The sequence below is a fragment of the Scyliorhinus canicula genome, chromosome 5 (assembly GCF_902713615.1).
Source record: "Scyliorhinus canicula chromosome 5, sScyCan1.1, whole genome shotgun sequence".
NCBI lineage: Eukaryota > Metazoa > Chordata > Chondrichthyes > Carcharhiniformes > Scyliorhinidae > Scyliorhinus > Scyliorhinus canicula.
In genome coordinates this window covers 225,001,972-225,016,483 of record NC_052150.1, presented here as the reverse complement: position 1 = coordinate 225,016,483, position 14,512 = coordinate 225,001,972, and the positions used below count along the sequence as shown (strand labels likewise).

The window sequence follows — 14,512 nt, the reverse complement described above, 5'->3', positions numbered from 1 at the left end:
GGCCCGACTAGAGAGGGGGCAAAACTTGACCTCCTCTTGTGGAATAAGGAAGGGCAGGTAACGGAAGTGTTAGTGAGGGATCACTTTGTGACCATAATTCCATTACTTTTAAGATAGCTGAGGAGAATGATAGTTCCGGCCCAAAAGTTAAAATTCTAAATTGGGGAAAGGCCAATTTCAAGGGTATCAGGCAGGAACTTTCAAAAGTTGATTTGGGTTGCCTATTTGTAGGCAAGGGGACAGCTGGGAAGTGGGAGTCTTTCAAAAAGGTGTTAACTGGAGTTCAGGGTGAGTACATTCCTCTTAGAGTGAAGGGTGAGGCTGGTAGAAGACGGGAACCCAGGCTGACTCAGGATATCGAGGCCCTGGTGAAAGGAAGAAAGAGGCATATGACATGCATAGGCAGCTGGGATCGTGGATCCCTGGAAGAGTATAGGGCTTGTCGGAGTAGAGTTAAGAGAGAAATCAGGAGGGCAAAAAGGGGACATGAGATTGTCTTGGCAGATAAGGCAAAGGAAAATCCAAAGAGCTTTTACAGATACATAAAGGGTAAAAGGGTGATGGGGTAGAGGGTTGGGCCTCTTAAGGATCAACAAGGTCATCTCTGTGCAGATCCGCAAGGGATGGGAGAGATCCTAAATGAATGTTTCTCGGCAGTATTTACTGTTGAGAAAGACAGGAATGTTAGGGAAATTGGGGAAATAAAAAGTGATGTCTTGAGGAGTGTACATATTACAGGGAAGGAGGTGCTGGAGGTATTAAATCAAATTTAGATAGATAAATCCCCAGGTCCTGATGAAATGTATCCCGTGACGTTGTGCGAGGCTAGGGAGGAAATTGCCGGCCCCCGAGCTGAGATATTTAAATCAATGACAGCCACAGGAGAGGTGCCTGAAGATTGGAGGGTAGCAAATGTTGTGCCCTTGTTTAAGAAGGGCAATAGGGATAAGCCTGGGAACTACAGACCGGTTAGCCTTACTTCTTTAGTGGGTAAATTGTTAGAAGGTATTCTGTGGGACAGGATCTACAGGCATTTAGACAGACAAGGACTAATTAGGGAAAGTCACCATGGCTTTGTAAGGGGAAAGTCATGTCTCACAAATTTGATTGAGTTTTTTGAAGGGGTAACCAAGAAGGTAGATGAGGGAAGTGCAGTCAACGTTGTCTACATGGACCTTAGCAAGGCCTTTGATAAGGTACCGTGTGGGAGGATGTTGCAAGAGGTTAAATCTCATGGAATTCAGTGTGAGCTAGCCACTTGGAGACAAAATTGGCTTGGCGACCGATGCCAAAGGGTGGTTGTAGAGGGTTATTTTCCAAACTGGAGGCCCGTGACCAGCGGTGAGCCTCAGGGATCGGTGCTGGGTCCACTTTATTTGTTATATATATTAATGATTTGGATGAGAATGTAGGAGGCATGGTTAGTAAGTTTGCAGATGGCACCAAGATTGGTGGCATAGTGGATAAGGAAGGTTATATGAGATTGCAACAAGATATTGACCAATTGGGCCAGTGGGCCGATGAATGGCAGATGGAGTTTAATTTGGATAAATGTGAGGTAGATCAAATCAGGGCAGGACCTACTCAGTTAATGGTAGGGAATTGGGGAGAATTACAGAACAAAGAGATCTGGGGTACAGGTTCTGCCTTGGAAGCTGGTTTGCTTGTTTGTAGTGGAGCAAATTTGAATTTGTAAGATTCGTTGTCATGCCATGGTATGTTTATACTCTTGCCATTGTTTTGAGCTGTGCTGTTACATTGTCCTTCATGTGCAGAGTTGTACCATGTTGTACAAGTTGTTGTTTCATTGTTGTCATTTTTGTCGTTTCTGTCTTTGTTGTTTCCATTGTTCTTGTTGTTTTTGTCATGCTTGTTGTTGCTGTTGTTGCCTTTGCTATGCTTCTTCTTGTTGTTTTTGTTGTTGTTCTTGTTGTTTTTGTCGGTCGTGCTTGTAGTTTTTGTTGTGCCTGTAGTTGTTCTTGTTGTGCTTCTTGTTGTTTTTGTTGTTGCTGTTGTTGTTCTTGATTCTGTTGTGCTTCTTGTGGCTTTTTTTGTTCTTATTGCGCTCAATGACTGTTCCGTGTGGATAATTTGAGTCCTTCTCAAAGTAATTTGTGTCAGTGTCCTTTGTGGTATCTGATGTTTCATTGAGCATTTCTTCTTGAGGATTGTGTGAATGATCTGATGTTGCTTTGATCTTGGTGACATCACTCCTTTGTGGTTGATGTGATTCCTCCTTTGATTCATCGGTGCTCCTCTTCTGGAGTCATTTCTGGTTCACTTGAATCATCATTGATTTCTTGATGCTCCTCTTCTGGAGTCAAAATCTTCAAAGTTTCATTTTCTTGGGGATAGGTTAGAGTAGATGAGGTTTTAATTGGCGTGATCTCAAGAGTAGTTTCACTTTGATTGTTGAGTGTTTCTGTACATACGAGCTGAGATCTGTCAGTCTCGCTATGATCTTGCACACCTTGTATGGGAATTGTGATTTCTTCATCACTTGTCTCACATACAGTGGGTAGACATTCAGTGTCTTTTTGGTGGTAAAATGAGCTGGGTAGACTTTCATAGTCTTCTTCTGGTGGCTCAAATGAGCTGGGTAGACTTTCATAGTCTTCCTCTGATGGATCAAATAAGCTGGGTAGACTGTCATAGTCTTCCTCTGGTGGCTCAAATAAGATGGGTAGACTGTCATAGTCTTTTTGTTGTTCAGGTGAGCTTGGTAGACTTTCATAGTCTGCTGCTGGTTGCTCAGATAAGGTTGATACACCTTCATGGCCTTGTTCATGCATGGACTTGGCTATGGAGTCTTGAGTTGCTTCCATTGTGGAGTCTGTCCACGAACCCTCTGTGGAGGCTTGTATCGCTCTCTCTGTTGAGTCTTTCATCACTCTCTGTGTGGAGTGGTGCAGTGGTCTTTCTGTGGAGTCGATCTGTGCTCTCCCAGCGGAGTCGTTCAGTACTCGCTGTGTGGCATAATTTTCTTCTTGGGTATTTGACAGGTTGCTGTCATCCAATGTATCGACTATCTGCCATTGCATCATGGTATTGGATTCATCCACCATGGGTATAGTCGTGTTGAGCTTTTCAACCATGGCGCTGATGCTTTTATGATCATCATATCCGAATAACTCAGCCATGACTGAGTAGTATTCTTCGATAAACAAATCATCTTCTTTTGTTTCGGATTTGTCATCGTGCTCTTCATGTTCAATGAGCAAATCATCTTCTTTGGTTTCGGATTTGACACTGTGCTCTTCACAAGCAAGCTGCTTGTTCCAGGGTGCTGCGGAGGTCATTTTTAACTGTTGGTAGAAGTTCAGGCATTGTTTTGTCTTTCCAGGTGAAAAAACACGTTTTTTCAATATTCGGACATTTCCCCTTTAAGTGGGCGTGGTCCAGGGCCTCTGACATCATGACACTCATGACATAAAGCGTAGGAATGGATTGTGCATGCGCAAATCGCTTTTCCTTTACTGTGCGCTTTTACGTAAACTGCGCATGCATTCAACTGCGCATACGCAAGTTGCAATGATCTGCACCCAAAATCTCTTTTTTCAATTGCACATGCGCGGCTTGCACATGCACAGAATGATCTGAATCAAAAACGTCTTGTTTCAATTGTACAAGCGCGGCTGCTGTTTCCTGCGTATGCACAGACCCAGATTTGCATCTTTTGGTCCCCAGCCGGGGAGTTTAAAATGTGCTCAGACGTCATTTTAACTTCCTCAGACACGTGGAAAATAACTTTTTGCCGTTTTTTCTTGTTAAAAACTTAAAGTTATTTTTTGTTGCGATCTGCACTTGTCAATCGTGATTTCCAGCATTAAACCTTTCTGTTCTGATGATTGTTTGAGTTTCGTCTCACTCATCCCCTGTGCAATTTGGTCTCTGAGCATTGAATGTCTTAAAGCTGCATTGCTACTGGTGTTACAGTAATCTTAATTTTTTTTACGTATTGCTTCTAATTTGGTGTTGTCTTCACCTTTCAAGTAATTAAAGCAGTTATAGATTTCTCTAGCTTCATGTCCTGCTCGGAGAAGTGCTATTTTAATTTCTTCTGAGGCTGCACTCAACTCATTAGCTACGATATACAGTTCAAACATTTGTTTAAAGATTTTCCATCTATGACTTAAATTACCGGTTGTTTTCAGCTGCGGTGGAGTTCCAACGAGTTGCATGGACTCAGAGAAATCTCCCCACGTCCGAATTTTCTTCTGTTTTCGATCGTGCTTTGTCTGCCTCTTGTGTAACTTTTCTAGTAAGCGTTCTGAAGTCACTTGGTCCTGGTACCATGTATTATTCCTTGTGTCTGAATAAAGCTCGTAGTCTTACAGTTGAAGTCGATGCTTTATTTCTGTGAGTTCGTTCTCTCTCCAGCGCTTATACTATGTTACATCTGAGCTGCCTGTCTGTGTCCTGCTCACCAGCTGCCATTCCTGTGAAGGGAGAGAGGTTACTTCCTGTTTGTCTATGCATATATACATCTCTGGTGCTCCCTCTAGTTGTTACTTAGTTGTAGTGTATTCACCTTAACCCCTTGTGTATATACAGTGATGCATATCACTACATGTGTGAACATATGCACTAGATGACCAAACTAGAGGTCAGATAGCCTAGCATCTGTTGTGGGGGAAATTGCAAGAATCCATTATTAAAAGAGGTTGCAGCAGGATACTTAGAAAGTCCTAATTTGTTCAGGCAGAGTCAACGTGGGTCTCTGAAAGAAGGGAAAAGTGTTTTATTAATTTCTTAGTGTCTGTTGAGAAAGTAACAAGCAAGGTGGGCAAAGGGAGCCTGTGGATGTGGTGTGCTTGGGTTTCCAGAAGGCATTTGACAAGGTGCCACACTAAACGTTACTACACAAGATAAGAAGCTTCAAGTTTTTAGGTGTACAGATCACCGACAGCCTGTCCTGGTCCCCCCATGCCGACGCTATAGTTAAGAAAGCCCACCAACGACTCTACTTTCTCCGAAGACTGAGGAAATTTGGCATGTCAGCTGTGACCGTCACCAACTTCTACAGATGCACCATAGAAAGCATTCTTTCGATTGTATCACAGCTGGGTATGGAGCCTGCTCTGCCCAAGATCGCAGGAAACTACAAAAGGTCATGAATGTAGCCCAGTCCATCACGCAAACCAGCCCCCCATCCATTGACTCTGATGGAACCATCAATTCAACGAACACGTGTAGTTGGATCTGAACAGAGGCTTTAATACACTTACAATAGAGCCAGCCTATTCGTCGTTGAACTTCAGGTGAAATGGCAGGCTGGCTCTAAGGCACTGATCTTTATACATGGGTCCCAGGGGGAGGAGTCCTGGGCGGAGCCAAGGGAGCCCAGTACAAACTCTCGCATACTCCCAGAGCGACTCCCCCTGGTGGTCGGATAGTGCACCTGCACCTACAATGGGTAGATAACGAACATATATACATGGAGTGATATTGGCAACTATATATAGTGTGAATCACATTCACCACATTCACCCCCTGTTAAAAAAACCAAGTCCGGCGGGGGTGATGGCTCAAAGGGTCAGTCTGTCCGGTGGACGAATTGTCCGTTTTGATCTGCGGAGCACCGGGGTTGCAGCCTCTTGCGGTGGCTGGGCGGACGTCGAGGTCTGGGGTACGGTTGCCGGCTCCGGGGCGAGTATTGTCCGAGCCTCATACACCTCCTGGTCGAATGGAGACGGGGGGGGCGTGGGGGGCGGACTGGTGCTGGCGCTCGGGACTGGTGGGGTGAGCTCGCAGAATCGGGGGCGCAAGGGGGCGGCCGCATAGGGAACGGGGAAAGGAGTTCCTCGGTGGGGGTAGATGGGGGGCTGGATCCAGCTGGTGCCAGGTCCCGGAGGGATACTGTGTCCTGGCGAACGTCCGGGAACTCAACAAATGCGTACTGTGGGTTGGAATGAAGCAGGCGCACCTTTTCAACAATGGGGTCGGTCTTGTGCGCCCTGACGTGCTTCCTTAGGAGAACCGGGCCTGGCGTCCTCTGCCACACCGGAAGTGAGACCCCTGTGCTAGTGCCCCTGGAAAAAATGAAGAGCCGCTCGTGGGGGTTTGGTTGGTAGCTGTACACAGGAGGGATCTAATTGCGTGGAGCGCGTCAGGGAGGACTTCCTGCCATTGGGAAACTTGGAGCTTCCTGGACCTGAGGGTCAGTAGGACGGTCTTCCAGACCGTCGCGTTCTCCCTCTCCACCTGTCCGTTCCCCCTGGGGTTGTAAGTGGTAGTCCTGCTCGAGGCGATGCCCTTGTCGAGCAGGTACTGACGCAGCTCGTCGCTCATAAAGGATGCACCCCGGTCGCTGTGCACGTAGCTGGGGAAACCGAACAGGGTGAAGACACTATGCAGGGCCCTAATGACTGTGTGGGAGGTCATATCGGGGCATGGGATGGCGAAGGGGAATCAGGAGAACTCGTCAATAATGTTAAGGAAGTAAATGTTTTTGTTAGTGGAGGGGAGTGGCCCTTTGAAATCGATCACAAGGCGTTCAAAGGGCCTAGAAACCTTGACCAGGTGGGCCCTGTCTGGTCTATAGAAGTGCGGTTTGCACTCCGCACAGATCGGACAGTCCCTGGTGACCGCTTTTACCTCCTCGTTGGAGAAAGGCAGGTTTTGGGCTCTGATGTAGTGGGCGAGCCGGGTGACCCCTGGGTGGCAGAGGTCATCGTGGATGGCCTTTAGGCGACTGATTTGCGCGCAGGCGCATGTCCCGCGGGATAGGGCATCCGAGGGCTCGTTGAGCTTCCCCGGTCGATATTTGATATCGTAATTGTAGGTGGAGAGTTCAATCCTCCACCAAAGAATTTTGTCATTTTTAATTTTGCCCCTTTGCGAGTTGTCGAACATGAAGGGGGACCGACCATTGGTCGGTAATTAGGGTGAACCTCCTACCTGCGAGGTAGTGCCTCCAGTGTCGGACAGCCTCCACTGATGGCTTGTGCTTCCTTCTCGACTGAGGAGTGTCGGAGTTCTGAAGCGGATAGGGTACGGGAGAAAAATGCAACGGGCCGCCCTGCTTGGTTTAAAGTGGCTGCTAGCGCTACCTCTGAGGCGTCGCTCTCAACCTGAAAGGGAGTGGGTTCATCCACCGCCCGCATGGCTGCTTTGGCGATGTCGTCCCTGATGCAGCTGACGGCTTGGCGCGCCTCAGCAGACAGGGGAAATAGTGTGGCCTTGAAGAGTGGGTGGGCTTTGTCCGCATATTAGGGGACCCACTGGACGTAGTACGAAAAGAGCCCCAAGCACCGTTTGAGGGCCTTGGGGCCATGGGGGAGGGGGAATTCTAAGAGGGGGCGCATGCAGTCCGGGTCTGGGCCCAGGACTCCATTCTCCACGACGTAGCCGAGGATGGCTAGTCTGTTTGTGCGGAACACGCATTTCTGCTTGTTATATGTAAGGTTTAATTTTTGGGCCGTCTGGAGAAAACGGTGGAGGTTGGCGTCGTGGTCCTGCTGGTCATAGCCGCAGATGGTAACATTATCCAGATACGGAAACGTGGCCCACAGCCCGTACTGGTCCACCATTCGATATATTGCTCGTAGGAACACCGAAACCCCGTTAGTGACGCTGAAGGGAACCCGGAGGAAATGGAAGAGGCGGCCATCGGCCTCGAATGCCATGTTGTGGTGGTCCTCCAGGCGGATTGGGAGCTGGTGGTATGCAGACTTCAGATCCACCGTGGAAAATACCCGATATTGGGCGATCTGGTTTACCATGTCTGCGATTCTGGTGAGGGGATACGCGTCTAGGAGCATAAAGCGATTGATGGTCTGGCTATAATCGACGACCATGTGGAATTTTCCCCCGGTCTTGACGACCACCACCTGAGCTCTCCAGGGACTGTTACTGGCCTCTATGATTCCCTCACTGAGCAGCCTTCGGACCTCCGTTCTGATAAATACCCTATCCTGCAGGCTGTACCGCCTGCTGCGGGTGGCTACCGGTTTGCAATCCGGGGTGAGGTTGGCGAAGAGAGGAGGGGGGGGCGATGCGCAGCGTGGCGAGGCTGCAGATAGTGAGTGGGGGCAGGGGCCCGCCGAAGCTGAGGGTGAGACTCTTGAGATTACATTGGGAATCCAAGTCTAAGAGGAGTGGCGCGCAGAGGTTGGGCAAGACATACAGTTTAAATTTGGAATAGCTAGCGCCTCGAATCGTTAGCGTTGCTGTAGTGCGGCCTTGGATTTGGATGGAATGGGAGCCCGAAGCGAGGGCGATAGTTTGGTTGATGGGATAAATAGGGAGGGAACAGCGTCTTACCAGCTCTGGGTGTATGAAGCTCTCTGTGCTCCCGGAGTCGAAGAGGCACGACGTGTTGTACCCGTTGATCTGGACCTCCGTCATCGAATTTCTCAGATGCTTGGGGCGAGATTGGTCGATGGTGACCGCGTTGAGTTGCGGGCCGCGTGGTGGGTGCCCAGGGGAGTCGAATTCTTCCGATTGGGCGTCCTGTCGAGTAGATGCCGCTGCATTCTGGCAAGCTTGATGCAGGAACACTGCGCTGAGTTGCGGGCCATGTGGTGACTGTCCGGGGAGGTCGTACTCCTCCGACGAGTTGTTTGAGTCTGGGTATGCAGCTAGGGCCCGTGGATTGCACGTGGAGGGTGGTGATGAAGATGGCGTCCAAGATGGCGGCCCCCATGATTCGCACGTGGCCGGCCGCATGGTGGAGGTTTGCCAAGATGGCGGCCCCCATGGATCGCACGAGGCGGGAGGGGGCGGAGCCTGAGCGTAGGCCGCAGCGTTTCGGGCCCCGCGGGCCTGCTGGTGCTGGGGGCGATGTTTTTTGGACTGTTGGGGTGTTGAGGGCTGGGGCCCTTCTGCTGAGGCACACTTTAGCATAGTGGCCTTTCTTCCCGCAGCTGCTGCAGGTCGCGGATCGGGCTGAGCAGTGCTGCCGTGGGTGCTGGCTTTGTCCACAGAAGTGGCAGGCAGGAGCAGTTGAATAACTGGTTTGGGGAGCTGAATAGTGGCAGGCTGGAGCAGTTGAATAACTGGTTTGGGGAGCTAAATAGTGGCAGGCTGGAGCAGTTGAATAACTGGTTTGGGGAGCTGAATAGTGGCAGGCTGGAGCAGTTGAATAACTGGTTTGGGGAGCTAAATAGTGGCAGGCTGGAGCAGTTGAATAACTGGTTTGGGGAGCTGAGTAGTGGCAGGCTGGAGCAGTTGAATAACTGGTTTGGGGAGCTGAATAGTGGCAGGCTGGAGCAGTTGAATAACTGGTTTGGCGAGCTGAGTAGCTGGCTGGGGAAGCTGAGTAATTAGCTGGAGCAGCAGGATAGCTTGAGTAGTTGACTGGGATAGTAGGGCGACCGGCTGTGGCAGCGCGATAGCTGGGGGGCCTTGCGGCACAGGCTTGGGGGGTCCTCAGGTCGGGGGCCCATGCAGGGTTAGCGGGGTCCGCGGGAAACGAGTTGAGGCTGCGGAAGGAAACTTCCATCATGATAGCAGCCTCTACGGTAGTCTCTAAGCCCTGGGCCCCATTTCTAATAGTCTCTGGCGTACATAGCTAGATCGAAGGCCCGCTACAAAAACATCCCGCACAGCAAGCTCCCTATGTTCGGCCCCGGTTACAGCCTGGTAATTGCAGTCATTTGAGAGATTGTTCAACTCGCATGCAAATTCAGCTAAAGTTTCAGTAACTAGTTGTCGGCGAGTCGTGAACACATGGTGGGCAAAGACCTCGTTCATGGGCCTAATATACATTTTGTCCAAAATCGCCAGCGCTGCGGTGTAGGAACCGGCTGGATTTAATTGTGTAGAAATTCTGTGGCTTACCCTCGCGTGCAGTAGGCTGAGCTTTTGTTCCTCCGTAGTTTCAGCGGTGCTGATTTCGGCCAGGTAGGCCTTAAAACATTTCAGCCAGTGGCAGAAGGTTTCTTTCGCCTCTGCATCCTGCGGATCGAGTTCTAGACGTCCTGGTTTTAGAGCGGATTCCATGCTTTACTTCGGCAGCTTCTTAAGTGTATTAAATTGATGGAACCATCAATTCAGCAAACACGTGTAGTTGGATCTGAACAGAGGCTTTAATACACTTACAATAGAGCCAGCCTATTCGTCGTTGAACTTCAGGTGAAATGGCAGGCTGGCTCTAAGGCACTGATCTTTATACATCGGTCCCAGGGGGAGGAGTCCTGGGCGGAGCCAAGGGAGGGGCCCAGTACAAACTCTCGAGTACTCCCAGAGCAACTCCCCCTGGTGGTCGGATAGTGCAATTGCACTTACAATGGTGGATAGTGAACATATATACACGGAGTTATATTAGCAACTATATACAGCATTGATCTTACAACGGGTAGATAACGAACATATATACATGGAGTGATATTGACAACTATATATAGTGTGAATCACATTCACCAGACTCTATAATTTCCGCTGCCTCAGAAAGGCAACCGGCATAATTAAGGACCCCCACGCACCCCGGGACATACTCTCTTCCACCTCCTTCCGTCAGGAAAAAGATACCAAAGTTTGAGGTCACGTACCAACCGACTCAAGAACAGCTTCTTCCCGACCTACCTCATATTAAGCTGATCTTTTCTCTACACCTTGCTATAACTGTAACATTATATTCTGCAGTCTCTCCTTCCTTCCCTATGGACGGTATGCATTGTTTGTACAGCATGCAAGAAACAATACTTTTCACTGTATACTAATACTTGTGACAATAATAAATCAAATCAAATCAAAGAACACATGGGTCATAATTCTCCGGCTGTTTGGATTTTCAGTCCCCACTGGCAGCACACATGGGTTTCCTGGTTGTGTGGGGTGACTTCAATGGGAAATCCCATTGACAAGCGCCTGTAAGAGAGAATCCCGTGACAACAGATAGCGCGTCATCGTGAAACACGCGGCTATGGGACCGGAGCATCCCACTACTCATGGTGTCAGAGGTGACGTCATAGCGTGGATAAAGGATCGGTTAGCTAACAGTAAAGAGAGAATAGGGGAAAACGGGTCTTGGTTGGATTGGCAAGATGGAACAAATGGATAGCTTCCGGGGCCTCAACTATTCACAATCCATCTTGATTAATAAGGGGATCAGGGATTATGGGGAGAAGGCAGGAGAATAGGGGTGAGAAAATATCAGCCATGATTGAATGGCGGAGCAGACTCGATGGGTCGAGTGGCCTAATTCTGCTCCGCTGTCTAATGGTCTTATGTCAATAATTTGGATGAAGGGGGGCCGAAAATATGATAACTTAATTTGTACACCAAGCTAGGTAGGAAAGTAAGTCGGCAAAAGGAGATAGAGAGTCTGTAAAAAGATGTAGACAAATTTAAGTGAGTGGGCAAACATTTGGCAGATGGAATATAATGTTGGAAAATTGAATTTGTCTACTTCAGCAGGAAGAAGACAAAAGCAGTGGGCTGGATTCTCCGTTGCGCCAGCAGCGACCCACGCCCGGGGATTATCCCGACGGTGTGGGGCTGACAACAATGGGCAACCCCATTGGCCGGCTGGCGGGATGGAGAATTCCACTGCTGACAGCAGGGCTTCCGGACGGAGACTCCCACCAGTGTACTTTTAAATGGAGAGATTGCAGAATTCGGTGGTACAACGGGATCTAAGGATCCTACATGAATCACTAAAATGTCAGTAAGCTGGTACAGCAAGTGGTTAGGAAGATGAATTGAATGTCGATATTTGATTGATTGATATTTATTGTCACATCTACCGAAATACGGTGAAAAATATTTTTCTGCGGCCGAGGGAACGTACACAGTACATACACAGTAGACAAAAGAATAATCAACAGAGAACATCGACAAACAGTGATTGGTTACAGTGCAGAACAAGGGGCCAAACAAAGCAAATACAAGAGCAGCATAGGGCGTCGTGAATAGTGTTCTTACAGGGAACAGATCAGTCCGAGGGAGAGTCGTTGAGGAGTCCAGTAGCTGTGGGGAAGAAGCTGGATGTGCGGGTCTTCAGACTTCTGTATCTTCTGTTTTATTTGTGTGTGTGTGTATAGAGAATGTGGGTCGTCAGAAAGGGGGAAGAGTTAGGAAAGGGATATTAGTTACATTTTACTGTCAGTTTAATCAGATACTGTAGATAATACAAGGTTAATTGTGTTTAAATTTTACAAACCTGGTGACAGTGGTCAATTTAACTCAACCAAATCCTGGGATATAATGCAAATCTAATTTCACCTGTGCTGCAACTCTGCATCGTGAGGGGTTGGAACTGACTGTGCATGAGCCAGGAAAGTGCAGGTACCGATCTAGAAACGAGGCAATGAAAAGAGAGGTTCACAGGAAGATTGAAATAAAAGTAAAACAGTAACTGGAACAGGGATTTACTGTTCACTGAGGTTAAGGACAGTGGAAAAGTGAAGCAATTGGTGAAGTTGGCTCACAAGAAGCCAGAGACATTTGAAGTAATTATAAGGTTGGTGATATCCTACTGCGCATGTGAAACAATTGCTGAAGCAATTGTGAAGCGACTGGTGGCTTAATTCCTGAGAGATTATGTGAGAGTCTGAGTTTTCACGCCTATAAATGACAAAGGAATACTCAAAAGAGTTGGAAATCCTGGATCCAGATCCTTGCCAACCCAACTGAGGGAAAGCATTATTTGAAAGAAGATTTTAAAGAGTGAAGCTTTGTGTGACTATCATCTGGGGGAGGGAATTTGAGGTGAAATCCACTGACGACCGACTGAGTAGCATCTGCCATTTGGTTTCAGAGAGGGATGTTGCCTGACTAGTAGCCTGTTGGTTTACAGTGTTTACTGAAAACCTTGTACATAAGATATATTTTTTAACCTGTGCCACCTTTAGAGTCGGTGGACATTTGTGAAGATAAGTTGGAGTGAAAAAGTCAAACTTTTCATGTTTAATAATTTTTTTTTGTTAAAAGCTAATTGGCAGTCTTGTGACCCTGTTGTTGTGGGAGCGGCGTTTTCAGAACCCCAAAATGTATCATGGAGTTCAACCAACCTCTCCCTTTAATGTATTGTTGCTTTTGAAGCACACGGCTTGTTCTCCAGGTGTGGTACTGCAATTATGGACACGTGGGTTTTTAAACACAAACCAATGTTTATTCCATGAATTCAACTTAACCTTTTTAAATAAACACTGGATCCCTTAACACCCCTTACTTCAAAGATAACCCCGAAAATAATACAACACTAAATAATCCCTCAAAATGTTCCTTCAAACCTCCAAAAGACTTAACACCTTTAAACAGAAACACATCAGGTTAAAGACATTAACTATTATGAGTTTAAATCACCCAAATGATTCAGAGATAGTCTTTCCTGGCAGAGATCACAGCAGATCCAGCTCACTGCAAACACAGACACACCCAAGCTCGCTTCCTCAAAACTGAAAACCTAAACACTGCAAAATGGCTGAGCTGAAAACCCAGCTCCACCCACCCTCTGACATCACTTCAGTAATATGAGCTGCTCAATTTCTTAAAGGTGCATTGCTTAAACATCCATTTCTTAAAGGTACTCTCACATGACACTGTCCATCCAAATTTTCTCAAATAAAATGAAACTTGACCCAGGGTTCCATTCTGGGACCTTCCCGTCCAGTAGTAACACAAACTGGGATTGTAACAAAAATCATCTACAGCATAGCATAACCTGCATAAAGAGGAGGCTCCGATTTTGTGTAAAACATTTAAACAAAGAAAGGTGATGTCACATTCCATGTAGATGTTATCAAGATCTAAAGGATATGAATGATCCTGCCAAGGAATATTTGTAAAATTGCATCATGCTTTATGATATTAATTATTGCTATTTGATATTGCTATAATTTAGCTTTAATCTACAGCTAGTTACTATGATGTGCAACCATACAATTGTATAATTCTATTCTCTATCAATAGAGCGGAGAAGGCTTCAACTACAAATGCACGAGGAACAAGGTAAGTTTTAGATTTCGATTATTATGACAACTCTTTGTGTAATCTTCCTTATTCTTTGACTCAAATTCAACCCGCAGCACAAATTAGATATTGCTAAATTCCAAGAAGAACAAAGACATCTTTCCTACACTGAAAACTGGTCACTTCAGAATCACAGATCAAGTCTGCACTGCCGCATGAAAGGCACCTGATCTACCAATACTAATCCCATTTGTCAGCACTTGGCCCATATCCTCGAATGTTAAGATGTACCGAGTGCTCATCCAGGTACGTTTTAAAAAGGTATGAGGCAACCCGTAAAGAGCTGGGAAGTTCTTCTTGGTGTCCTGACTGATATTCACCTTTCAGCCAAAATACTTGAAAACTTCTTTCTTCATCATGGCTCTGCCATAGCAGATCAGCTTGTTATAAAGGTACGGTCGCCATAGCCCCAGATCACCATAGGCTGCTTTCTCCTTTGAGGGAGAGCTGACTAGTGGCGATTTAACCTGGGGGTCACCACACCTCAGGTGAGAAGTTAAGGTTGAGTCTTCATGAATAACCTCAGCCGGTACAGGAATTGAACCCACTCTGATTGACCTTGCTCTGCATCATGAACCAACTGGATATCTAAGTG

At 47.2% G+C, this 14,512-nt stretch overlaps 1 protein-coding gene across 2 annotated transcripts in view; it reads left to right on the top strand.

The window, feature by feature from the left end:
• LOC119966625 (uncharacterized abhydrolase domain-containing protein DDB_G0269086-like) overlaps positions 1–14,512 on the top strand; it is a 229,516-nt gene that overhangs the window by 163,284 nt on the left and 51,720 nt on the right. For both annotated transcript variants that reach the window (XM_038798629.1, XM_038798628.1), the window contains exon 23: positions 13,858–13,896. In XM_038798629.1, coding sequence (XP_038654557.1) covers positions 13,858–13,896 — 39 coding nt within the window. The remainder of the gene's footprint in view (positions 1–13,857; positions 13,897–14,512) is intronic.